This window comes from Ambystoma mexicanum, chromosome 6q (assembly GCF_040938575.1).
Source record: "Ambystoma mexicanum isolate Mex_15411 chromosome 6q, UKY_AmexF1_1, whole genome shotgun sequence".
NCBI lineage: Eukaryota > Metazoa > Chordata > Amphibia > Caudata > Ambystomatidae > Ambystoma > Ambystoma mexicanum.
The window spans coordinates 278,230,554-278,258,269 of record NC_090937.1 but is presented as its reverse complement, the minus strand read 5'-3'; the positions used below and the strand labels follow the sequence as shown (position 1 = coordinate 278,258,269).

At 44.3% G+C, this 27,716-nt stretch overlaps 1 protein-coding gene across 2 annotated transcripts in view; it reads left to right on the top strand.

Annotated features, from left to right (window-relative positions):
* The window catches only part of METTL14 (methyltransferase 14, N6-adenosine-methyltransferase non-catalytic subunit), a 361,066-nt gene that overhangs the window by 21,897 nt on the left and 311,453 nt on the right, over positions 1–27,716 (top strand). For both annotated transcript variants that reach the window (XM_069630753.1, XM_069630754.1), the window contains exon 2: positions 9,651–9,739. In XM_069630753.1, coding sequence (XP_069486854.1) covers positions 9,651–9,739 — 89 coding nt within the window. The remainder of the gene's footprint in view (positions 1–9,650; positions 9,740–27,716) is intronic.

Sequence of the window (27,716 nt, the reverse complement as noted above, 5' to 3'; positions counted from 1 at the left end):
TCACAATTGTCAATGTGGGTTGGGACTGGTTGAGTTGTACTGCAAAACATCTGGATAGCCAAAGGTTGCAGAACCCTGTCAGTCTGGTGGCAGGTAAATCTGTGAGTACAAGCGATGCCTGGTGGTGCCATGGTGACTACTAAGAGCACAGACCTATACAGCTACAGCAATTTGATATCCCACTGGTGTCTGCTCTATGAACTTGGCCCATCTATGACAGGACTGATGTATATTGGTGTGGTCTCACTGTCTCCACAGCTGCTATGTGGACAATGGTCAGGATGCTGCCTCTTGGATCCCTGTGTAGGAAGGACAACTCCGAGCACAGGAACCTCCCCATGAGGTCTACTGAGAACTGGTGCTTCAAAGGCAGCATTGACATGACATAAAGCCCCACTCTCACCAGGATGCTAACCAACGGAGTCCCGTTTAAGTCAACAGGCATGCTAAGGTGTGCCAAGAACAGGGTATCGCCATCTTTGTTTCTGTTGGGGCTCTCTCCCACTTCCTATTCCAACACCACCCCACCCCCCAATTTCCTTCACCAAAGGCACTCTGGGTGTAAAGTTAAAGTTAGAAGGCAAAGGGCATTTGTTATAACAACCTGGCTTGGACCCCTTAACAGCAGGCTTGCTTTATACTAATCCCATGGAACACTTTGCCTTTATAAGGAGAGAACATCTTCTACTTCTTTGATTCATCTTTGGACTCTTGCAAGAACCTGAAGCGTTCATTGAACCTCTGTTGGGAGCGCTGTCCGCTCCAATGTCCTCTGCCATAGAGGTGAAGGCAGCCAAGGAAGAGGAGAGCTCTGTCCCCTAACCATCCCCATGAAGCATTGGAGGGGGGTGAATTGCTGTGGTCCAAGGCCTCACTGCTGACTGCACTGGAACTAGAACTCTGCTCACTGGAGTGAAGGATGCCCTGTAGGTGCCAGCCAAGCTCGGTTGGATGGAAGTGCAGAAAGACTTTCCTTGTCCTGGAGCCCCTCGATTGTATCTCCCAGCAGCCCATATGCACAGAAGCAGCTGGAATCCTGTTCCATTGCATAAAGATCTCTCCGAGCTGGATCAACATTTGCTTGACGCCCTTCGAGCCACCAATGGACTCACAGGGCTGCTTTTGACACTTGAAGGAAACATCACTGCACTTTGAGATATCTAGACTCATCTAGGCCCAATACGAGGTTGACATCCTGGGAGCGACTGACTCGATTGCTGAAAGACCCCGTCTCCAACACAGACTCGACTCAGCAGAGCCATTGTCAAACTGCTGACTCCACCTAGGCTTCAAATTGCTTTTTTCCTATCCAACTTGACCAACCTGAAGCCTGCACCTTCCAGAAAGAACCTTGTATAATGCACCTTGCACTTGACCCGATTGTACCAGTTTTTTCAATGATTCAACTGTGTGGTCTGACATTGGTACCGTCCTACCAATGTGGTGGCCTTCAGTGGCTTTTCCTGATGTACTTTGTTCCAACCACAGCCAGTGACCCTAAAGCTGCTGCAATACAATTTCTTCAGCTTCGCTTCATCTTTGTGGTTCCTGCAGTATGCCAAAAGTCTTTGTTCAGATCATCTGGCTGCAGTGTTCTTAATTGCTGACCTTTTTCCATTCAAAAGAAACAAAATAACTTTTCCACCTGCTCCTCCAGGAACGTCTATGTGCAAACTTGGAGTCTGTGCTATGTGTTCTAATCGGAATCTCTTCCTTGGTGTCAATCCGCCCTTCCAAAAGTCTTTTCTTTGGGCTCCACGATCTTCACTTGCTGACCCTGCCTATCCACATTGGAACATCACCTTCTGCTTTCGATGGCAGAGCTCCTAGTTGGAATGTCCAGATCTGCATCTTCAGTGAGTTCTCCTCATCATTTGCTGGTCTTCTTTGGAATCCTCCGGTTCACGGGCCCCTTCTGCAAACTTTGCATTTGCCTCTATTGACTTCTTTTGGGCCATTGCATAACATTACGGTTGTGGTTTAAAGAAACTTTAGACATACATCATTAAAAGCTCAGTTGGACTTGGTGGTTTTGTGAATTTGTATGACCATATGTTGTCACGTGTTTCTGTTTACTATGTTTCTGAAATGTTGCTCTTAACTGTAATATTTATAGTTGTTACTTTGCACAACATTTTATAAAGACTACAGTTTTGACAGATTTTGTGTTGACCTTCACTTATCCAATGTTTATAAAATGTATTAGTATACCCATTAAACTATCTTTATCCTTCTTCCTTGACTGCTCAGTCTACCTCTTGGACTGTCAGGATAAATCCTAGAAAATTACATGTAAACCAATATAGGTTGATCTAGCTCGGCCCTAGAAATAAATAAGGTACTATTCAGAATACTGAACTCAAAATCCAACTAGAAACCTCATCCGCTCCTCCTCCCTCATTTGCCAAAGACCAGGCCTTGTGTACCAACATCCAAAAAGCCTTGATCAACAAGATCATACCTTGCACACCAAATCAATCTCAAGTAAACCACCCTTGGAGCCAACCAACTACCTTCACACCCCCACTCAAATTGCCTTGTTCCCCAGCCAAGTTCTGCCTGCATTTCAGTTTTCTAGCGTCGCAGAGCATGAATCAAAACCATCCTGAAAGGCCTAAAACCTTCAAGATGCGAAGGTGACATCTTGCCAGCCACCATCATGAAAGACTGTTCTGAGGCCCTTATCCCATTCATCACCTCCTTCATTGATGCCTCCTTCTCTTCTGGAGTGGTTCCCACCAGTTTAAAGAAGCCTGGGCTGTCACTCCCCCCCCCCCCCCTGCTTCCTCACCCCCAATAAAAAAAAAGCCTATTTAGACCCGATGTTACCTAATAATAATTACTGACTCATCACAACAGTCCCATTTCTCCTGAAAATACTAGGCAGCGCAGCCTACATTCAAATACAGCACTCCCTGGAAACTAACCATATCCTAGGTTTGCGGCAATCTGGATGCCGCCTGGGCCATGGAACTGAATCCGCATTGCTAGACTAAAAATAAAAAAACGTTTAAAAAAAACTAGCTGGATGGGTTTAGGGACGAAGGAAAGCCTGCCCTTCTCTTACTTTGGACCTCTCAGCAGGCTTTGATCTGGTTGACCACAAGATCCTTTGTCACCCCCTCATCATTGCAGCCCATTTCTCCACAGAAGCTACAGAGTGCATTGCCTCCTTCCTAAAAGAAAGAATCTTAGTGTTCGCTGAAAATGACAAACGACCCCCCCCCCCACCAGCCCTATCTCCTGCCAAACCCCTGTTTGACCTTCTTGACTCATCTGACTCATCGGGATATCCTATACGAATTATGCAGATGATGCACAAATCCTCCTCCCACTATCTGGCAACTACAATGACGACTCTGCCTTGCTGAACTCTGTCTACCTGACCATCCAGGCGTGGATGGCCACTCAGTCTCTGCCTGACAAACGATGACAAAACAGAGATTCTCCTCACGGGCGCACCGACGGTGATAAAATTCAATGCTCAATACACCGCATTCAACATCGATAGCAACATGATCCCAGTCTCACCGGCAGTGAAGACTCGGAGTCTACTTGGATGCCTCGCTCTCATTGTCGCGAATAGTGAATGCCATTTTCTCCCCTGATGCTTACACTACTAAATTGATGAATGCCTCTAGACCCTTCCTATCGGATGACTGTTGCCTGACAATCTCCCAAGCAATTATAGGTGCAAGACTGGGCTATTGTAACGCACTCTTTGCTGGTACATCAACGTCTAATATAAAAATATTTAAAAAATGCAGGTGATCCAAAACAATGCGCTTCGTGCTGCCCTCCAACATATCAAAAAGGGGACTCCTCTCGGCTGCAAGAAAAAAGGCCGATTGGCTCCCAATCCGAGAACCCATCATTTTCAAAATGTTGTCAGTCACCCACAGGTGCCTCACCAAACTAGCACCTCCATACCTCTCAGAAAAGATCCAGAGAGTTCAATCCTCTAGACCAACCAGATCAGCTCATGCACAAAGAACTACCCAGCCGATCTTCAAAAGAACCAAAACTGGAGGCTCAACCTTCCCAATAATTACAGCAAAACACTGGAATGCTCTGCCACCAGCCATGCGAGCTATACAATCCTACTGGGTCTTTAGATGAGCATTACAAACCTGGCTCTTTGCATATTATAATCTTGAAAGAACACCCTGATGCTTGGGTACTTTTTTTTTCTTTTTTTTTTACTTGTCTAACAGGTTTTGCAACAGTGCCTCGATGCCCTTGGATTTAGTGCGCTCTGTAAATGTGAAAATAAATACATTTTATATTTTACTATTTCATTTTATTTCGTGTTTTTAATTATATTGCATGTTTTTGGTAAGCGTTTTATGGCTTTGGTGATGGCATCACATATCATGCAACAAAACATTACATTTCATGCCGTGACATAAACCCAGTGTACTTCATTCTAGTACTCTTCACTATTGCTGCACAATTCCAATATAGGTACTCTGTGCTGGTTACCTATATTTAATTGTGCAATATCCTCATACTCCCAGTCTTAAGGTTCCCTCTTTTGCAATCCAGTATATTCCAAGCTTGACAAGTTTGACAACTCAGTTTAGTGCGCCCCAAGTCATGTGTTGGTAGGCCATGTAATTGATAATGTGATAGGACCTCTTTGACATGGAGTTTCATGACCAGACTTGACAACATGACCGATCAGTACTATTCTAGTAAGCTTTGTTTGTCAACTTTGGTATGATTTACCTATAGTACACTCCCAGTTTACTGTTCAACAATTGCAGTATATTACCAGTTTGCACAATTCCAATATAGTTGGTCTTCCGCCTTCAATTTGACAATCCCATTATGAACCCATTTCATGAAACTCCATTTTGATTAACGCAGGATGCTCCAAGTTTGACAAACTCCATATATATCCAGTTGCTTAATTGCAGATGATTTAATGTGAATCAAACAGCCGACACGTGGCTGAGAAAATTACCCAAATTATGTACAGTTTTGACAAACGATAAACGGCAGTTAAGCATCATGCAGATCCAAAGAACATACAGTAAGCATGTGGGTGGCAACGGGAAAAGCAAAATAGGTGTCACAATGTTAACCAACAATTTACACCAGTTAATATGCATTGCAAGGTATAATTATATGACATGACAAAATTGTAATACTAAATTTTGTGTTTACTGCATTCGTTGCCTTTGTGGAAAATACTACATTGGGAGTACGATTTAGACCCCTTAAAATGAGAATACGTGAACACCTATTCACCATTTCAAATCAGGAGTCCAAATATCCACTTGCCACGCATTGGCAAACATTTCATCAGCTTGAAGATAAATCACAGATTACATTTGTGGGTATGGCTAAAGTATCTGTACCACAGCGTGGAGGCAACCTTACCCTCAAATTGAGACAATTGGAAGCACGGTTAATATCGAACCGTATCCAATGGCCTCAACAGCGACCATGAACTATCTGTGTTTCTCTGACGTCTGTGTGCTGAGTTGCACCAGACCTGTATGGGACTCCATACTTATTTTTAGATATTGATGATGGGAACTGTCAGGTTTACACAAGACTGATAATTTTTAAATTGGATTTAACTTTTTTGTACAATTATTTCAACTAATTGGCTCCAAAACACGCAGCATCGAGAATTGGGGGACACTGGGCATTCTAACCTTGGCCCATGTCATCCTTCATAATTGATAACCAGCCTCCAATAACACAAGGTTGCAATAATTGTGCATCCTGTGAACATTACTTGTTTATCTGAATTTTGTCATTGCGGGTAGATCAGGCCTAATAATAACATATATGGCCTATGTTATCATTACTATTTGCTAACTAACATTAGCAAAGCTGCATTGTTCGTGCCTCGTACGAACATCGACCATAAATTAACTTTCAAAAATGTACATAATTTGTACATTTTTTTATCAGTCACTTCGTGCAAAATGGCCTCCTTATTTAGTACTAATTATCGCTTGATCCTCAATTCAAATGTGTATGGACCTTCGTACCTTTAAAACTATAAGTTGGGTTCACACCCAATATGGCCGCCAGAGCCTACATCAGAGCTCTAGTTGCTCAACTGGGCTTGGCCGTATTAAATACAAGCTCAACAACCATGCGCGAGGCTCCATTCTATCAGTTCGGGCGGAAACGGCGGTAAGTGAGGGTCTTTCGCGCCGACCCCTAAGGATACTCTACCCTGGGGGGACACGCATGTGACCGTCTCGCCTTTGCGAGTGCCTTCTAATTGACTAATTAGTTGTTTCCTCTTTTTGTCTCCCCCATTACACGATGCCGCGTGTCTGCTTCAACTCTACCGAATTAGGTTCTTATTGCTCTGGCTGACAGCCACAATTGAATACGCATACATGTCTATATAGGTATGATTTTTTTTATTCTTATTTTATAGATTGTCCATTTAACATTTTTGTTCCGCTTACAGCTGAGTCGCTACTTATAATTGTCGGACATTTATCTACCTTAATCAGGTAAGATTCTATACAATTAAACATGGCAATCTTATCTCTAGCGGCTTGTCTAATTATTGATATGGCTATTCTCAATCTAAATACTCTGGCTTCTGTTTTTTGTCTTTGATTTCTAAATTAGTATTTCTAGTGCCAAGCCTCCTCGGGTAAAAACTAATTCATTAACGACTTCCATTATTTAGATATAAGTATGATGAGTCTTGTGTCTACAGGGCTGTTCCCATCACTCACTCTCTTGTATATATCTTTATCCTTTTTTCTTTTATATATGACATTGACTTGACGGCTCGCCTCACCCCAACAATTTACGGTCTATATATCCTTTCATGTCTATTTCTAATTTTGTCATGTCATATAATCATACCTTGCAATGCATATTAACTGGTGTAAACATTGTCACACCTATTTTGCTTTTCCGTTGCCACACACATGCTTACTGTATGTTCTTTGGATCTGCATGATGCTTAACTGCTGTTTACTGTTTGTCAAAACTGTACATAATTTGGGTAATTTTCTCAGCCTTGGAAGAAGAGCTTTGCTCGAAACAAGTGTCGGCTGTTGTTTGATTAACATTAAACCATCTGCAATTAAGCAACTTAATTTTTGGTTGTGTGCGCAATTTTTGGGAGCAAACCAATCCGTATCATAGTTAATATATGTGCACACTGTAGGCAGGGTGTTCACACATTGTCCCCTCTTGCTGCCCATGAACCAGCCCTTTAATCCCCTTTGTCAAGTGCGCCAATTCCACTTTTGTCCTTTTCTGCCACACACTTCTTTCTCCATATATATCCAGTTTATGCAATCCCAGTATGGTTTTGCTTGAAACCTAGCTGGTACACTGCCATTATATGTTCAGTTTGCCAATGTAGAGTGCTGCACTGAAAAGTCTCCTCTGTCCCAAATATCAAGGACAGAAAGCGATTGTTGGACAAACCCTACTTTTGCAGCTCATAATTTGGGACACAACACATCCCTGTGCCCCACAAAACCTAATGATGAATCACACACACTGGGATGAGCTTCAGGCTCTATCACACTGGTTTTGCAGGTAGTCTAGTCTGGGAAGTGTGAAGGGGTGGGTGTTAGAGAGAACCTTTCTCTATAGAAATTGCAAACCTCAGTGGCTAATAAATGGTCTAGATTTACCACAACAATCTTTTATAGATATAAGGGGAGGGTGGAACACAGTGCTCCTTCGTTAATCGGTAAATTGAGCCAAATTCACCAGGCACCTATTGGAGCGGGAGGCAGTATCAAGTTATTGGTAGTGTTTGACTAGCTTGATCACCAGGAAATATGTTTGGGGGTGTAAGGTAGGTTTGCTGGCTAAGTGCGCTTCTTGGTGGAAAGTAAAACTGCATGTAAATTGTGGGACTGCAGTGAGTAGAGTCCATGCTCCAGGTGTACTTCACCACTGCTTTACTTTATTTTACTTTTGTTATAATTCCTATAACTTTTTCCCCTGTATGTTTGTTGTAGTAGGTCTCATGTTTGAAGGCAGAACAGCAGCACACATAACTATGAATACTTTTTTTTAAAGTTTTTATTTTAAGCACCCACACTACATAAAGATTTTTTTTAGAGGTAATCTTCACCGTTGCTACCAAGAACATGCAAATTGACCTCAAGAAGTCGAGGATTATGTTCCTTGGAAAGCAAGTGCTTCAGTTGGAAACTTGATAACGATACTCTAGAGGTTGTGAACTCTTATGTTTACTTGGGCATTACCATCAAGTATCGTCCTGCTTTGTCCTTATATGGGACATTTATCTCTCGACGTTAATAAGAAATTGACACTTGTTAGGAGTTTTTTTAGTAGCAAGGGGGACATAATGTTGAAGGGCTTTAGGAAATCTACAAAATCAGCGGTGTGTGGGTATTCTATATGGGATAGAACTATTGCCCTCCCGCTTGTACCCTGCTGGGTCAGATTGAGGGACCGTTGCTTCAATCTATTTCAGCTATACCTCGAGCTGAAGGACTGAGGTTTGAGCTTGGATTGTCCTCCCTTATCACGCTATGGATGATTCAGTGCTTCAATTGTTTCGCTAAACTGCGTTGGACCCGAAATGGTGCAAATTCTCTATTAGGCCTACTTGCTAATTGTACTTAACGACTGCTGTCAAAAACAATTGTATTGTGATCTGGAGCTCTCTGCCATGACACGTTTTGATTCTGTTCGCTTGGTATCACCATGTGAAGAGTACTTACTCCTTTTATACGGTCGCTCAAGACTAAAGTCAGTTTTGGGATCGATCAAACAATGCTAAGTTAAACTAAAATAAATATGCAGAGAATGCCACTCAAGGCTTTAGTCCTGGTATACCCTGTTCTCCTTTGTGGGTAGGTGATTGAAACGAGTGGACACATTCTCTTGGAATGCTCTTCTCTGCAGAAGAATGTTTACAAGGGTTACTATAATTTGGTTTCTCACCCCGTAGGTTGTCTGATCAATTTTGGGGTACGATGTACTCTGCAGAATCCCTGGTAATTACTGCAGCAGCTTTTCATTTATGCAAGTAGCCCTTTTATTGCTCATCCCATCATAAGGGAGTTCACCTGATGTCTGCAGTATGTTAGTTCTTGGACAAAGGCATTTTGCCTAGCTTTGTGCTAGTGCCATTTTATGTATTGATTTATGTTGATGGCGTTATTTTATGATATTTGTATTGTATTCATTACTTTGTATGCACATGTAGGAATTTGCTAGTGCAAATGTTATCTTGGAACAGCCAAGATTTGTTTTCAATCTGTATCATCTTGGGTTGCTAATTTGTAAAGTCGTCCATTAATGATACTGTCCTGAGAACTCACTCAAGACACTGGACTTCAATTACTCCTTCATTGTGATGAGCAACTCCTGATCACAGGAAAATCCAGACACCAAGGAGCCTATATTGTGCTTCTGCTCCATTAATGCTTTTTTCGACCATTGCATCGCACATGGTGCATCTAAGTCTCTTAAGGCTAGAACCCAAAAAGGAACTCTCACCTGTACCTGCTTGTAACTTGTCCTATCCATAACATTAATTATGGATGAGACATGACTTTTACCAGTGATTTTCTTTCTTTATTCTTTTTTCCTAATAGAAGTGGTGCATTTATTTGGAACATGGTTTTAGCTGTTATGTGACATTTTATGTTTTTCATTTTTTTCAGCTGGGAGCAGAAAGTGCTGACAGCATTGGAGAAGTATTGAACAGCAAAGAAGAGCAAAGGGAGATCGCGGAAACCAGGGGAACCTGTCGGTTAGTACTGAATTTTGCATCTGTTTGTTCTTCATCACTCAAACTACCCAGTATAGTAGGATCCATGTGCCATACAGTAGTGCAGGCTACTCAGTACGACAGCTGCTGAATTCAGCAGCTTTCAAGCTGAGCTTAGTATTCTGCAGCATCAGGAATGGGACTGATGTCCAGTCTATGATGCAGGCACATACTAGCTGTGCATGTGCCCCTTGGCAAACCTATGGCTGAACGAGATGCTTTTATTGCGGGTGGAAGTTGGCAATGTGTTGGCCAGCTCAGCCCATAGGATGACTTGGGGGAGCCAGTGCTTTACAGACTATGTATGTGCAGTACACGCATGCTGGGCTTTTCCTGTTTCCACAACTCCACAGGGAGTTGGTGCCTCATACAACAGAACAGCTGCTGCCAAGATTGGCAGGACTAGAAGATCAATGAAAAGAGAATGCAAGGTGTTACGGGGAGTATTGACGCTGGAATTTGTTTGGGAAGTGCTAGGATGCCCAAGAAGTCCCCGCCAAGTGCATGCTATGTTTTCTTTATGAACTGTGGTGGCAATAAGGGGCTGTTTATTGTGGTCTGAGGAAAGTCCAGATGGAATGTGATATGACGATTTTCGTTCCTGAAAAATGTTATGTGGCATGGGATACATCTGGAGGTAGTGTTGCATGACATCCAGTAATTTAGGGGGCAGTGTGAAGGCTCTTGACATAACAGGGGTCAATGTAGCACATGGCAAATCTGGGGGCATTGTGGTTTAGCATGATGCAGTTGTGGGGGAAGTTTGACATGCCATGGGGCAGTTCTGTGGACAATGTGATGAATGTGGGGCAGTGTGAAATGCATTGGCCAATTCTGAGGTTGTTGTCATGTCATGGGCAGTTTCGATGCAGATGTGAGGGATGTGGAGCAAACCTTGGAACAATGTGATGCTGCTTTGGGCAGTTCTGTGGTCCATGAAGATTCTACCTTGACCATGTGCTTAACTGGGGGATCAATACCATGGCATTGTTGAAGCTGGCATCCTGACATTTTGTAGGTAGTGTGAGCATCAGCATAAAAATGTTTACGGAGGCAACGCTGGCCTGTATTTTCAACCAGAAAATGAGGATGCCAGTCAAAATAATGCAAGGACATTGTTGTCGCTGTAATGCACATTCTCATGCTGGTTTACAAAGTCTCAATGTAGATTCCAGCATGATGGTGTTTAATTTATGACATCTAGCATATATGACATTGTTAAAAATGAATTTAAATTGATATCAAAGGGGGCAAACATTTAAGCTGCAAGCCACTAGCCAGCCATAAAAGTATCTCTTGCCACCTCAGTTCTATACATATATGCAGGACTCCATTTCTTATTCACCAGTGTTGCTGCTAGGGTGAAGGGTAGAGGGAGAATGTACAATCTGCTTACACCATCCAATGTGATTGTTGGGCACATTGCAGTTGAAAGAATTTTACAAATACTGCAGCAACCCCCTCTGTGCCTACCTACAACTGACTTTCCTACCCTCTCACCAGTAATCCGTTACTTATTTCACACTGACTTGGACATTGCATCCACATCATACAGAGACACCCAAGAAACGCAATCTTTACGTATTCACATTTCGCCTCTCAAGCTCAGTCACCTACTTCAACATATCACCCTTCATACCGCACATCAATAGAAAATGTTATCTAAAATGTTATCGCTGCATTTCAAAGTTCAAATGCCATCCGGACTCCTTCTTGTATCGCCTCCTCATTTCTTCACTAAAGTTCTTTGCTGGAATTTGCTTTGTACACCAACTTTCCAGATTTATGTCCTACATGTATAGTGCAAGAACATTGTCCTACCTGTACATTCATCCCCTAAAGGATCCGTGTGAGAGTTTAAAGGTCCTTGTTGGAATTTGGGTTCTCTTATGTACCACCATCTCCTGCGTTGTTGGCCTACAAACAGAATTCCCCTTTTTTTCCACTTTCAATTCCTGTCAACATAAGTCTCCAGTCTGTTCGACGATAGCAAATCATCTCTTGCTTGGGTTTTTTATTCCTATCAAAACATCAGATGGGTCACGCTTCATCAGACCAACCGCTGTAGACACAAACAACTTTTGTAACCTCGCCCCCCCCCCCAGAAGTAGTAGTAGTTTCGGTTTCCCAGGTATTACCAGTACAGAAACGGATTGGACCTTGCCCAAACACCTCGGACATCACAATCTTGATGCCGTCTAACAGAATGATTTTGAGAAAGCATGGGTTCCTTTGCTCTTCCTTCAAGTCATGCCTCTACTTGGTTGCTTAACAAACATTGCTAGAGTTACGGATCGTGTCATAGTGTGTAAAAGAATTTCAGGTTACATTTGCTTGACTAGAGAATCCTCCAGATTTTCATATTCTAAAGGATTGAAGTAAAGGATTGCTGAGCAGGGGCAAAAACAATGCTTCTGGGTATCTAACAGGGTTCGAAATTAATTTGCTAAGCAGGAGCTAAAAGCAGCTCTTGGGTATCGTGCATTAACCAGTGACCAGGAGCTACCACTGGGGAACTAAGACCTACTACATATTCTGCAAATCTACGTTCCTAAAAAGGTGCAAACATATCACTTTGTCCATTATTTATCCTTTAAGCTTTAAATGTTGTATAGATCGAAACAAATGTTTATAGATCAGAGCTATAACCCACAGATTTAAATTCACATAGGTGTGTTTGTTCAACATCAGTTGGCTTGGGGAGCCAAAAGTAGCTCCTGGTTGTTGGTGTCAAGCTAGCCACGGCTCTTGTAGTCTACAAGTAGGAACTAAATAGCTCCCAGCTCCCCTCAATTTCGAACCCTGCTGGTATCACCCAGAAAGACTTCTGTCAACAAGGGGCTAGTACGTAGGGAGCCACAAATCTTCCACTTGAGCTGCATATTATACATTTGTGTCCGTTATGTAGGACTCCTTATTCCACAAGTGTCTTTTGTGTCCTAACGCTCCATTATGCATACTTTAAAGCACATAGAGGTACTGTTACTTGGGTTTGGTAGCCTGGGCTCTGGGGAGTCAAAAGTTCACCTGTAAACTGTTGGTGTCAAGCTAAGCCGGCTTCTCTAGACTATATGCAGGTTCTAAATCCCTCCCAGCAAATTCCAACCCTGCATTCTTGGCGGTCAACCTTTCATTTAGATGGGCACACACAAAATGCCCTGAGTAAGGGGTTCCGTTTGTGAGGGGAAACCTTGAGTTTATAGTCAAAACAGCCCTTTTGCCAGGTGGCTGGCTTACCTTTTCTTCATGATAAATTGAGAGGACATTGGTGTTTAGTCATTGGCGAAGGTTTTCAGGGATTCCTCTTGTTGCTGCTTATGAGTATCTTTATGAATAGCTACAGCCCATGTGTCTTGAGGGGACAAAGAGCAGTGATGCACAATTGGGTACCTACTGGGAGAGAATGACCTTGGAAGCGAGCATAGCTAATGGATGACTTTGGGCTGTTTTGCTGTAGCTACACAGAATGGCTCTGGATGGTGCTATAAAAACACATGCTTCCATATTGCTTGGTTTTGCAGGCTGCTTTTCATATTCATTGAAGGTATCGCAAATTCTTAAAATTCCATTAGACCTGCAGGGCAAGTTCCTTACTATACATACTAGACCTCCGAGAAATGCACTTGCCCCATTGTGATGGTGACAAAATATTTACCAGAGCTTTTTAAGGACACTTAATATTTGGTGCAGTGCTATCACCGAAGGCCCGCCATGCACAGTAAAACTTTTATTTGCCATTTGCTGCAAACAGTTTGTTTGCAGTAAATGTCAAATGTTTAAAACATCCCATACTCTCCAACAAGGTCGAGTACCATGCAAATGGTGCTCGCCCTTAATAAAATGTCCTTGCCATTGCAAGTGGGCTAGTGGATTTTGCAAGCCCTGCATGGATTTATTCAGTTTTATGTGATTTTATCGCTGGGGAAAAAACATTGAAGGGTACTCAATATTTCCTTTAACCCAACCTTCCCAACATACTTTAGGACTTGTGCAATCATATAAACAAACTCCAGTTGTAGAATGTTTGGGGAAATTGTTGGATAGTGGCTTAAAAGAATATTGAGTGCCCTCAATGTTTTTTCCAGAGATTAAATCACTGGGTACCATTTTATTCTAGATGATAAAAGAATATTTTATGATGAAGAATCATTATTATTTTTATTTTGTTAATGCCAATTTTATTAGTATTTTGAAATGTGTTGACTCTGGTTCTCCATGGCAGCCATGGAAAACCAGGGGAGAAACCTGAAGCAATTAAGGGAATCCCCTCTTCATTTAAGTTTAGGGCAATGTTCACAAACAGTTTACACTGGTACCAAATGGATGGCAAAATGGAACCCAACATTTAAACCTAATAGAGCCACATCCACGTAAACATCCAACACTGCGTGGAAATAGGCCACCATCTCGCAATATGAAGGAAGAGGGAACCTATACTAAAGGAAAGGGGAACCAAAGCCTAAATGCCAAACATACCTAAATTCCCCCATCATCCTCTATCCTTTTCTCTGTTAAACTTAGAAAGTCCTCACTTCCAAGCTGTGCAGGTTTGCTTTGGAGTCCATGGGCTGGCTTGGACTCTGCCACATCCTTCTAGCGATTCATAGGACCTCTGTCTACATGTCTGTCCTTCAAACACCACAGTCTGAATATTCTTTCTACAAGAAGGTAGTTGCTGCCTATAAAACAGTGAAGGCAAACCTCTTTCCCTGTTGGAACACCTTCAGACATGCAGGGTGCCACTCTCAGACCTCCAAATTGGTGAACATCCTGCTGTCCAGCATATTCCTACGCCTGACCATCGAGTCTGCACTCTTGTCTGGAAACATAAGAAGTGTTTCCCCATCCAAGAATACCCATTTTTACTTCACTCGGGACGTGTTCTCTTCACATGGATCTGTAAACTGTGTGCTCATCCATAGTTCTTCACACAGGAACCCTGAATGCCCTCTTAATCACTGGCGGAGAGGTACGAGTCCTTTTACACCCATAACTGACAATCCAAAATTGTCTGCGGCTGTACAGAGACATGACTCAAACACTGGAAATTAAGCCCACAATCCTCACATAAGAGACCATTGGTACATTTTTACTCTTCATCTTCTCTTCAAGTGACACCATTGCATCAATCACTGAATTCAGAAAGTGACCTTTACCACTTGGAACCTTCCTAGTCTCCTGTAGATGTTACCCCTTCTCTATTCTACTGATATGCCCCTTAATTGTTTCCAATCTATTGCTTCCATGATTTGAGACCCAAAGTTACTCTCATGTCCTTGATTTGTTGCCCATGCCATAACGGCAATAGTCAACACCCCAACCGCTGAATACCACAGATTAGTTCTTCCACACAACATTCATAGCCTTCTGACGGATCTCTCATCCACCAGAACCGTGAGTTAAAACTGGCATCAATTGTAAGCTGTTGCATTCCCCTACTTTGCCAGCATAGCCTTCCCTCCATTAGAGAGTCATTTTGGGGTGCGATGCTTCAATTTCTTTGCTTCCTGCTGCTACATAGCAGACTCGTCTGATCAGATGCCGCCATCTCAGTTATACCTTCCACAAACAAACGTAACTTTGTTGGAACAGACATTAAGTCTTCAAAGTTGTTTAAATGGCTCCCTCCCCACACCTGCCAGTGTTTTAATACATTCTTCTCCATCTACCAACGATTTGAACGCTCAGCGTTCCCTGTGGTCACTAAATGACCTGACAAATCCTATAGATCTTCCAGGGTTATGTTCTAATTAGCCATGACAATCGCCAATTCTGTTCCGTCCCCAGAAGGCCCCTTTTCTTAACATTGTGTCAGTATATGAGCTTCTTGAATGAAAAGGACAATTGCATCAATGCGCTGGCAGCAGTTCAAGTGCAAACCTCATTCAGCTGGATTGTCTGGCTGCTGAGCTGGACTATGGTTTCAATGCGTCCTGGTTTGGTGCTGGTTGGAGCGCTCCAGCTCCCCTATTTCATATACCTCTCCTTTTGACAGAGGAGATTAAGGCTAGGCATTGGGGATTTAAGGTGCGTTGCGCACAGAAGAAAAGGGTCGGAGTGACTCCCACATGTGATGCTAAAAGATTTTGATGGGTTGAACGACTGCAATATCTGGGAGCAATATGGTACTTGAACATAAACTGCATGATAGTCACTGCATGATTGACATGAGGGTGCATTCACTCCTTATTCAGCCCATTGTCCGCTTTCTTGACCATCCAACAGTGTCTTTCTTTGGTCCTAAATTCTTTTCGGTTTTGTCTACAATTGAAAGCTTTCTTGCTAGTTTGCTGAAATTAACATTATGCATGAACGTTTAGGTAGCCTGCAGTCACCATGCGGGGGAAACTGTGCGTAGCACAGATGAGCTTTGCGCCAGAGTGATGAGCTGAAAGGGCACGAAGCAGCATTGAAACAATTTACACATGAGCACAAGTTGAAGGCCACATTGCAGGGTTTGTTCTTATGGGAGGGCAAAAGCGGGCAATTCCCATCGTTGATGAGATCACAAGCTCCTTTTCCATCAGAGAATGACGTGGCATAAACCTGATTTCTAAGACTGTGCAGAGTGCTCAATTGTTAAAACCAGTAATTCTGTGAAATCAAGTATTCCAATTGGGGTGCTGCCCACAACTCCACTGAAAATTGACCACTTATGAGTGTTGGCAGAGAGAAGTGCCAGGTGGAGAAAAACTTACTTGGCCAAGAAGGTCACGGAGGATGGATCCTCCCAAGTGCCTTAGTGAAGCATCCAAGTAGATAAGGAAAGTACTTTAGATAACCCAAATAAGGAGCGTGGGCCGACCAGAAAGAGTGATCGTTTTCCTTGGCCCCACCGCCCGCTGACAAACCTCCATTTTGTGTAGCTGGTCCTCACTGTATGAATTGGAGGTACGGGACAAAGGGGATTTCTATGAAAACACTCTCCAGTAACAGCAGACTAGATGCATGCATCGTTGTTACCCTACTAAGATTGTCAGTGATGGCTGCACAGTCAGGAGGTTCATAGACCTAAGGATCTCCTTTCAGTGGGATAGGTGATTGGGAGGCTGGATTAGTACTGGGAAACGAGTCAAGGTAACGTTTGAAAGTTTAGCAATAACACCTCATACTCTGTGGATCATGACTGGGATATGTGCTTTTTAGATTTCATTAACGGGGCAACTGTAGCATGATGGACTTCTACCTCAAAGGGTCACCCTAATGCAATATTTTTGCATTGCTGGACAGCTATGTCCGCCTTTACCACCGATCTAAGACATGGGGACAGCCTGCAGCAACTGGGTCATATGCTGTACTCTAATAGGCAATTAGCCATTGTTTGTGTCTGTCTGTGCATGGCTAATTCAAATCCATTTCTTTCACGACAGAAGAGTGAGATTTTTTTTGTAATGGAGCAACTTTGATGTTGTCACATCAGGCCTTGCAAATTCTTAAAAATCCCACTAGACCTGCAGGGCGACTGCCTTAGTTTGCATACTTGACCTAACAGAAATGCACTTGCCCCAAGGTGACTGGTGACTAAATATTTACCAGTGCTTTTTGTAAAATGGTGCACGTCGCCTTTAGCACACTTCATATTTGGCGCAGTGCTGTCAAGCAGTGCTGTGAAGCTTGCATTTGCCATTTACTGCAAACAGTGTGCTTACAGTGACATCCCCATACTCGCCAGCAAGGTCCGGTATCATGCAAATGGTACTCGCCCTTCATACAAACTACTCGCCAATGCTAGTGGGCTTGTAGTTTTTGCGAGCCCTGGGCATATTGCAATGCTCTCACCATTATCAAATGTGTCTTCTGCTTCTTTAACCTACAGTAGAGGCTTTGTCGTATTAACCTTAGTGTATTGTACAAGTTTCACTATTTCTGCATAACCTAATATCCATAGCCTAGAGTATCCAATACTCCCTAAAAATGCCCTTCTTTTTGCTATCTGTTTTTGTCTGGTGTTTGTGTACCTTTTTTTTTTTTTTTTAGAACAGTTTTTATATGGGAGCCAGTTGTGGCATTACATGTCATAAATAATGAACTCCATGCAGAGTTGTACTTTGCATCTGGATGCTTTGCGCCCCTTGTTAGCTAATGTTAATGGTCTTTGCATGGCCCATTTGCAGTTTTCAATCTTCTTATGAGGGTGAGGCAAAAAAGATAATCCTCTACCTCCTGCAGCAGACTGGCTATCCATGGAATGTAATGCCATCTAAATCGATGTCTGAGTCTTTCTTCAGCTGTTCGAAAAAGTATAGCTGATTCTGTGTAACCCTGTTGGAGCCTAGTCAATATGTAATGAATTACTCGATTGGGAAAAGCATGCAAGTCCTGGCTTTGTGGCTGTATGGGGATTCTGAATGAGGACTCAAAATTAAGATTTGTTGACCATGAGCAAAAAAGCAGTTCCTGGGTATCGGGCATCACTAGTTGGGCAGGAGCTACCTCTTGCGACCCACGGGCTAGTACATACTTTGCAGAAAATCAGCATTTGTGAAAGATGCAAACACTAACATTTTTCCCATTATATATTATCCAATATGCTTTAAATGTCCCTTAGTGTGTCCTTTACTCCCTTTTTATACACATTGCCAAACCTACACAGTTGATGAGATGAAGCTATGTTTGAGAAGTACCGCTTGCTTGGGGAGTCAAAAGTAGCTCCCAATAGCGGTTTGCTTCAAGCTAACTAGGATCCCCTTGGCTAGAACCAGGCGCTAAAAGGCTCCTAGCTTCTAGCCTCTGGTAATTACAAACCCTGGTGAAAAATGCAGAGCACATACTAATGCTGTAAAATACATAGCACTCTGAGGAATACAGAATATTATGGTTTCTGGTTTGACTACTGGGAAAGCTGGTGCAACAACAGCGTTAAAGGCTCGAAGGTCCTGAACAAATCTGTATGTAGCTCTCCTTGGGTCTTGACTGGCAGTATCTGGGTATTACAAGAGCTACATGTAGGGACTATCATCTTGCTGTAATGGGTATTGCAGCAGTGTAGGCAATCTCTTGGACTTGTCTACCCTAATCTTAACTGGTTCTGCGTTCTGTCACAAGTAGAATGGAGTGTCTGGGACTGAAAGCAACAACTCCTCTTAATCTGGGGGTGCATATGTGTTCTGCAAGTTTTTTCTGCAACGTGTAATGCCACCAGCAATACCCTTTTTTTTAATTTATTTATTTATTTTTGTTTCTACTCGGGACACCTAGGAGTACTCCATCCGGTTTGCATTGCATCAGGCAGTTAAGTTGATATTGGAAGTTCCTATCTAGTAGATATGCAGGGATTAAAGGGCTCTATTTGTACTGTAATGGGTCCCAGTGTAATGAACAATGGTTCTGCGGCAGGTTGTGATACTGGTGTATTCAAAAAGCCTATGTCTCATGGGATGACGGAATGTGTGGGAAACAGTCAGAACAAATCGCTGACCTACTCGCTCCACTATCAACTAAATATGAAATATTTTGGCCACTGACTTCACACTGAACATGAATGGCCTGCCTCAATCTACAGGGATTAGGGGCTTCATGGCCTGGTCGTCAAGGATGCCTCTGTATTATTCCTAATCTGTTGGTACGTGCGCTGGTTTATTCAGTCTGAACTTGGTGGCATTTGGATTAGGGAACTTGACCTTCTTTTGGGTTGGATAAATATTATTTCACTGAGGCCTATATGGGCTCTTGTTTGTAATAATTTCAGCACAGGGAACTCTACTGGCCGACTCTCCTGTCGGACACCTATGCCCAATCTCCTCCTTCACAATTTTAAGCACCCTCTGAAACTGGAAGAGTCTGCCTCTGCAGCTGTAATGCCTTGATTCTGATTTCTATCTTATTTTTCTTTTGTTGTTGACCTGGGAGACACAGTGGTTTGCCAATCTCATAGTTCAGACGGGGATTGATTCTGCCATTCGATACAAATAATTTGTAACTGGGCCTGGATTTTGGGCTGCTGTTTTTTAACAAAAACATTACCTACTGCGTCTTTGGCGGTGTGCTCTGGTTTGACTATGCCTGAATGCTGGGTGGATAGGGTGAAAGTAGTTTGCTGATGACTCTCCTTTATTCGGGCTGCAGTTGTTCATTTGACCTTTTTCCATCTTCCTGGAGCATACTTCTGGGATGGTACTTAAGTCTATTTCAAGCCTGTGATGATTAATTTCCTGTTCCTGGTTTAGAAACTGGCCAATGACTCTGCCCTTGTTATGTTAAAGAAACGTCTAGCATGATCACCCTAAGGTATATTGGCGCTAGAGCACAAGGCAAGCCATAAGAGAGAGTGCTCCGTTTAAAACAAATGGGTCTTTACGGCCTTCCTGAAGGCCAGGTGGTTAGGTAGCTTTTTTATAGCTATCGGGAGCTCTTTCCAAAGTAAAGCTGCTGCTATAGAAGCACAGTCTCCAATCCGCACACGTCGGCAGGAGGGCACACAGAGCCGATCAGCAGAGGTAGAATGCAGACAGCGCGCAGGACGGTAGCGAGTAAACTTTACTCTGAGGAATTCTGCGCCCTGGTCGTGTAGCACCCGATGAACAATGCACAATGCTTTGAACCTAATGTGTTTAACAACCGAGAGCCAGTGAAAGAACGGAACACTGGGAGATGTGGGCCCCATAGGACGAGCCTGTTGCCACGCGGGCTGCAAGATTTTGTAAGCGCTGAAGCTGCTGGATCAGCCCCTTCGGCTGTGCCAAATATAGAGAATTACAGTAATCCAGCCGGGATAGCACCATAGCTGCCACTACTGGCGGACGAAGAGAGGCAGGAATCGTGGGAAGCGCTTTCTTTAGCACTTTCAGCTGAAAGTGGCCTAATTGTCAAACAGGCGCTACTTGATTGTCCATAGACAAGGTTGCAGAAAGGACCACACCCAGGTTTTTCACCTTCACCTCCCAAGCCGGAAGGGGACTGAGAGAGGCGGGCCAGAAGGAGGCCACCCAGAGGGAAAGATCAGGAGGATAACCCACCACCAAAACCTGAGTCTTGTCTCAGTTAAATTTGAGCCAATTGTGGTACATCTGATCCCCCACGGCAGCCAGGCACTCCCGCAAGCACGACACCTCAGACTGATCAAGATCTAAACGGATCAGTATCTGGGTGTCGTCTGCATAGGAGTAGCGCCTGACGCCGAAGCAGCGGGTGAGACACGAAAGTGCCCAGATGTAAATATTAAAGAATTGGAGACAAGGCAGAGCCTTGCAGCACCCCACATCTTAGATGACACTGGGCAGAGAGAAGAGGAGGCATGGCAAGTCTGAAAGTCATGGGAGCCTGCATGCAAATGTTGAGGGGCAATTGGTCGTTTGTTGGACATGTGGTGTGGGGCAATCTGTTCCTGAGACCGCTTTTGTCCCACTTCCTGTGAGGGGAATGGCAGTTGTAATGATCTGGGTTGAGGCGGTGGTCATCTGCGTGCACACCCTGAAGAAACTGCTCTTGATTACTTGTAAAAAATCTGTATCACCCCATCAATTTGCAGCAAAAAATGCTGAATACCAAAAAAACAAATTTCAGATGACCCATTTAACTTCATATCTATTCTAGTCCTTTTTATAGCACCATTTCCCCATTTGTATAGCCTCCATGCGCTTAGTGGTTGAAACTTCCTCTGGGGTCACAGTCCAGGTCTGGGAAAGTTCTAAGAGGCGGGTTAAGATGCTTGGCTTGTGTGCATTTGGCCAAGATTGGGACTGGGGGTAGGGGGTGGCTGGCTCAGCTCCAGAAGTAACCCAAGAGGTCATGTATGTGGGCAGGTGCTGCAGGCGGTCACGACAGAGTGCTAGTGCAGCTGTGCCAAATGAACCCTCTACATATACTCTGGACTTCAGTGAAGAGTCGTTTGGGTATCATGTATGGTATGTTCACAATAAAGTGTAATAGTGTGGGCAGTACCACCATCTTCAACAGTGCCATCATGGTCATGGGGAGCTTGGCCCAAAACACTATGCTATTTTCAATCCTAGACTGAGCCTTCTCAGTGTTTTCCTTGTGTTCAGCCTAAACCTTATGTTACACATCTATCCCCAAGTATCTAAAAGTCTTGGTTTTCCATTTTATATGCAATACCGGCAGTTCTTCCCGCGGTAACCCCACGTATCTACCCAGGTGATATATACATGATTTCTTGGGGCTCACTGTTATGCCAGACAATGCAGCGTATCGCTCCATAACTTCCAAATGTACTGGAGGTTTTCCACAGGGTACTTCAAGTACAGCAGCATGTCATCCGCATACATTGATAGCAAATGTCCCTTATTCGTGCTAATCCCTACCCCCCGTACGCTTGCCTCAAGTATATTGCCTGGGGTTCGAGTGCTAATATAAAAAGCATCGGAGACAGAGAGCATCCTTGTCTTGTGCCCCTACCAAGTTTCCACTGTTCTGAGCTGGTCGCTCCTGTCCTAACTCGAGCCAACGGACTACTATACACCAGTTGAATCCATTTCACATATGAGGGCCCAACCCCGTATTCCCTCAAGGCTGCCACCAACCAGGGCCACTTGACCGAGTCAAAGGCATTCACTGCATCCAATGAAACTACTGCTACCTCCTGGGAGTCTACTAAGGTTGTCGGATATACTCCTTTGCGGAACATACCCAGTCTGATCGGGGTGTATAAGTCTATTGATCATTGGTCGCAACCTGTTGGCCATCACTGCTGTAAGTATTTTGCTGTCTTGATTGAGCATTGATAGTGTTATAAGATCTGCAGTCTGTGCTCGGTTTATTGGGCTTAAGTAGTGGAATGATAATCGCCTCCCTGAGGGACTCTGGCAACGTGCCTCTGTCGAATGCCTCGTTCAACATTGCAAGGATCGGGGGTAGCAAATCTGACCTGTATGTTTTGTAAAATTCACTTGGGGGTCCATCCGCCCCCGGGGCCTTACTAGTGGGTAGTAGCTTGATCACTCCCTCTAATTCCTCTAACTTAACTGGGGCCTCCAGGTTCTCTATTTCTGCAGCCGTCAGTTTAGGAAGGCCAATCTCTGCCAATGTCTCCAGCATCTCCATTTCCTCCCCTCCGGCAGCGTCCGTATACAGTTGCTGCTAATACCCCAAGCATTTATTTACCCCTTCCTGCGTGTCTGATACCTGCCCATCTTCCCTGTGCACTGCTCTAATAGTTTGTCGGGGGTGTCTCGCTTTTACATAGCCAGGCTAATAACCTGCCCGGTTTATCCCCCTCTGCATGTTGCCTCTCTACATATCTCTTGTAGTCTATGTTGCATAGTCTCTCCCAGTGATCCCTGCACTCCTGTTGTAATTGGTGTATGGTCTCAGTCTCCTCTGGGGAATTCACCCCTCCTTCATCTTAATCTCTATTCTACGCCTCATGCAAGTGTGATGCCGCCCATCAACCCCTTGGACTTGGATATTGCAGCCACCCTCACTACCACTTTAAATGCCTCCCATAGTGTGTCAGCCGATTCAGCACTCCCAGTATTTTGTTCAAAATACTCTCGTATGTCTTTCCTCAAGTCTTCCCTGAATCCGGGATCTTTCAGTGCCTCAGCTCTTAATCTACATGTCGGGATCTTCACCCTAGGAGGCAAGTACAGCCATGTCACTGTCAATGGCGCGTGGTCTGAGATGCGTGGTCTGCAGCCTTGTATTCCACTTCCCCTGTCAACTCCAAAGCAGCAAATATATAGGTGTGGAGATTCTCTGGGGGAGAGTAATGGGAATATTCTCTGTGCTGTGGGTGGTGCATTCTCCACACATCTACTAATCGGAAATCACTTAATAGAGTTCTCACGGCGCTAGCCACTGGGGTAGGCCTCTCAGTTTTCTCATCTGACCTGTCTAGCTTGGGGGTCCAATGTGCAGTTGAAGTCCCTCCCCCTTCAACCCCCCATATAACCGTAGGCTTGCTTCCCAACTCCTCACCAAAACACCTCCATCCATATCCCTTTAACTCCCCAAACCCCAACCCTCCGCCCTACCTGAACTAGCCCCATTCTCTTCCCAACTCCCATCCCAACTTCCCCTAACTGTCGCCCAGCTCCATCCCTGGATCTCAGGCTATCACGCATCTAACCCTTTCGCGGTATAACCGTTACTCGAAGCACAGCAGGAGGATACCGTACTACCAGTATCTCAACAAAACTACCTAAGGGGGGGTGATCGTGTCTCCCACATTGAGCTAACAGTATGTTGCTCAGTCTAGAGCTCTACTCGTAACATCTTTCCCAGGCTTGTTATATGTTGTGCTATAATCAAGTCCCAAAGTCTATTTCTTATACAACATTAATATGCAGGAAGTGCAGGTTCACTTATCGGTTCCGTTTTCCATCTGGTCATCCACTCCCGATGGGCAGTTCCGTGCGTCCAGCCACTCTGCCTCGTCTTCCGTAGTCTCGAAAAAAAGGGCCTTATTCTTGTGGTACACCTTCCGTTTTGCTGGGTACATCAACATGTATTTGTAGCCTTCTTCACGCAACCTCCTTTTGATCGCCCCGTAGTTCAGTCCCCGTCTTTGTGCCAGGAAGGTGTAGTCTGGATACGCTGTGATGGTTGCTGACACTGTTTATTGTTCCCCCTTTTCAAAAGTGCTCCAGGATCCTCTCCCTGTCCTTCTAATTCAGTATTTTGGCGATAACTGGTTGAGGGGGAGCTCCCGGCGGAGGCCTCCTGACCAGGGATCTGTGCGCTCATTCAACCACAAACCCTTGTGTGAGGGTACCTCCCCCGATTTCGTGTAATAGCATGGTCTCGACATAGTCAGTCGGGTCCAATCCTTCTTCCCCCTCAGGGATTCCCACAATTCGTATGTTCCTATGTGCACGCCCTTCCGCTTCCTCTGCTCTGTTTTCTAGGTTGCGCACTTGCTGTCCCAATGTATGTATTTCCGTGGCGTTTGCCAAGCAGGTGGTCGTATTTGTCTTGACCACCGCCTCTAACTCACTTGTACATTCTGCCAGCATCCTCACATCCTGTTGCAGCAAATTGACATCTACTTTCACAGCGTCAATCTTGAATTCCAACGAGGTCTTTAGTCCAGCCATTGCAGCGTCAAGCTTAGCCTCCCATGATGCCTTCAGGTCCGCAATTGCCTCCAATATCATTTCGTGTTGGGGTTACCTCGCTCTGCGAATGTTGCCCTTTGCTCTTGCCAACCTCTGCTGTCTATGGTGACTTGGTAAACTCCTCCATCATTGGCTGCTTCCCCTTCACTTTAGTCAGTTTAGAGGCCATATTGGACCTGGAAGTTGTCTCCCTACGTGGAACTGCCAAATACATAGTATCCCAGTGCTTTACGGTACCCGGGCCAAATCTTAAACATTGCGCTCTCGAGGGCTATTGTCTGCGTGATGCACAGTGTGAGTGTCTCGCACCGTGTCGCCTCAGTTCCTCTTCCGCCTTGATCGCCTCGGGTGTCCAGTGCACTGGTCTCAGCCTTCCATTATGTCATCTGTGCGCCCCTGCGCGCTGGGGTCCACTCCTTATGTCTCTTGTCCATCTACTCTCTGCGCATCTTTATTGTACTCTTATGCATACTCAAGGTGACATTATGCTTGGTTCATGGAGACGCTGCCTCCCTCAAATACACAAGCTACAGTTCCATACGCTTGCGTCTGTCGTGCCGTTTGCCCAGCGACTATGACTCTAATCGCTTCCAGTGTGGGTTCTGAACATGTATGCCGCTGCTGCCACTGCTATCAGCCCCCAAGCCTCCTATCTCTTCTCTTTTGGCTTACTTCTTCCCTTAACTGTTTGCCCAAGTTATGGGTATCTGTGTACCCCACTTCGTATAACCCCACTTCGTATAGCCCCACTGTGCTACAGCTTTCTGGCAGTCACGTTGTTGGAGTGGGTCTCAGCACTGCCCTGGCCGTCTGTCACAATGGCTCTTGTAATGTACGCTTTCCAACCATAGCTTACACATCTAAAAGCTTGTATGTCAGTGCTCCTTTGCAGCCTTCAGTGCCTAGGCAACAAAGCATCTCCCAGCCAAGCGCTCGATAACTTGATGAACTTGTCAACTCCTCTGTGCCTTCTCCATATCCTGTATGTTACTGTAGCGAGTGGTTAACCCTCCTCACCGCTCTGTGCGGCGCTGGGCTATAACAATGTATCTTATTTTGTGGGCACTCGTGTCTTCAGTGTGCTGTTTCCCAATCACCCTGGGCTCATTGCACTGTCAGCACGCTCACGAGTCGGAACGCATACCATTACGTGCCTGATCCGTGTATTTTCTGAACAGCTGCTCCGCTCTCTCCATAGGTGGAGCTCCGGCTGACCGCTGATCCGCACACACCGTCGGGACACCTCCAGCAGTCTACGAACTGCTCTGCTCTGCCATGGCACGTCACGGCACGCAGCGGGAGGCCCAGCGTGCCTTCCCCGTCAGCCTCTTCCGACCCTTTAACAGTGCACGCCTCTCCAGGGATCGCCGCACTAACCCGGTTAGGTTAGAGACGTTCTCGCTTCGTTCCGCTGCACATCACTGAATGTGATCCTCAGTCTCTTTGTTCTCGGAGAGCGGCTGTTTTGTCATGGCATCTCCGGGACCTCGTTGTTCCGTTGCGCAGATCTTCCTTCTACTGCACCGAATCTGGCTCTAGTATTGAGCACTGCCTGCAGCATACATTCCCATGGCCATAGGTCTGCTTATATGGCCTGTACAGCACCTCTTGCTTGCAAGCGTTCCAGGATTATGTAAGGATCAGCAGGAGCCACGAAGATGCAGAGCTTATCCCATGGCTAGTTAGCCACGCACCCCACAAACTACAACTACAAACTACATAACTAAAACCTAAGGAGTGCGCCAGTGCTGTCAAAAAAGGCTGGTCATTGTTTACTAATATTGTTCAAACACAGCAGGCAGCCTCCACAATTGGTTAAAATACCAAATGAACGCACAAATGCTACGAAACTATTCCCCAAAGAGATGAAGAAGCTGAGCTTTTATTCTCTGGACCCAATATACAGATGAAAAATGCACCGGGTAAAAGTACAAAATCATTGTGCAAACTGTTCCTACAACAAGAGAAATTACTGAAACGGGAACTATCACGTTGGTGGGAGATAAAAACTCTAGAAAAATATCTACAAGTAGGTTGTGTACCATGAGGACTTCGAATTTGCATTTTTCCCCCATTTGAAGAGGATGACATTGAGGCACTACAAGATTGGGAAGACCGGTTTACAAATGCTTCCAAAGAAATGATTCAAAGATTATACAATGCTAAAAAACAAACTTATTAAGGACATCACTCAAATCAAGGAAGACATAGAAACACTCAATTTAACAGAAAATACATTAAAAAAACTATCAAATACTGGATGCCATCCTCAATATTCAGAACAAATTTAAAATAAAAAGACCATTTTTACCTGATGAATTAGACTATACTTTCAGACTCAAGAATTAAACATTAGTTTTCATCAACCCAACCGCCAACAACCCAACCAATAACACCACAATCGGACACAGATGCAGTAAGCAATAGACAAAGAAACAGTCTCTCAAGCATCACTCGCCAAACAAGTGGACCAAGAAATCCTCCCTTAACCATCTTTTTTAGAAGAGTTCATCCAGCAAAAACACATGCAGAATTACCCTAGACCCTATTCAAACAGAGGAAATACCATGACACCAAGTGCAGGATTAAAATGGGTGGCGGGGGTGGGAGGGGGTCCAAAAACAAAGCAAGGAAAAACAAAAGTGGGAGTACAAACGAGATCGCAGAATCAACTGCCACAATGCAAAACCTAGTGGTTAACCTTGCACAACAAGATCTTTGACCACATCTCATCATGGCACTAAATAAAGGAATTAACTTTTGTCCAACAAACCATTGACTATTTTTCCACCACTGTAGACCTTTTTCAGTACTGCAGAAAATTGAAATAAAAATATTTTGCACACATTGAAATGCTGAAACAACCATCCAGCCACATTATACCATCAGACCTGACGGTCCAACATGTGGAACAAAGTGTTGACTTATTGAACCTACCGGATCCA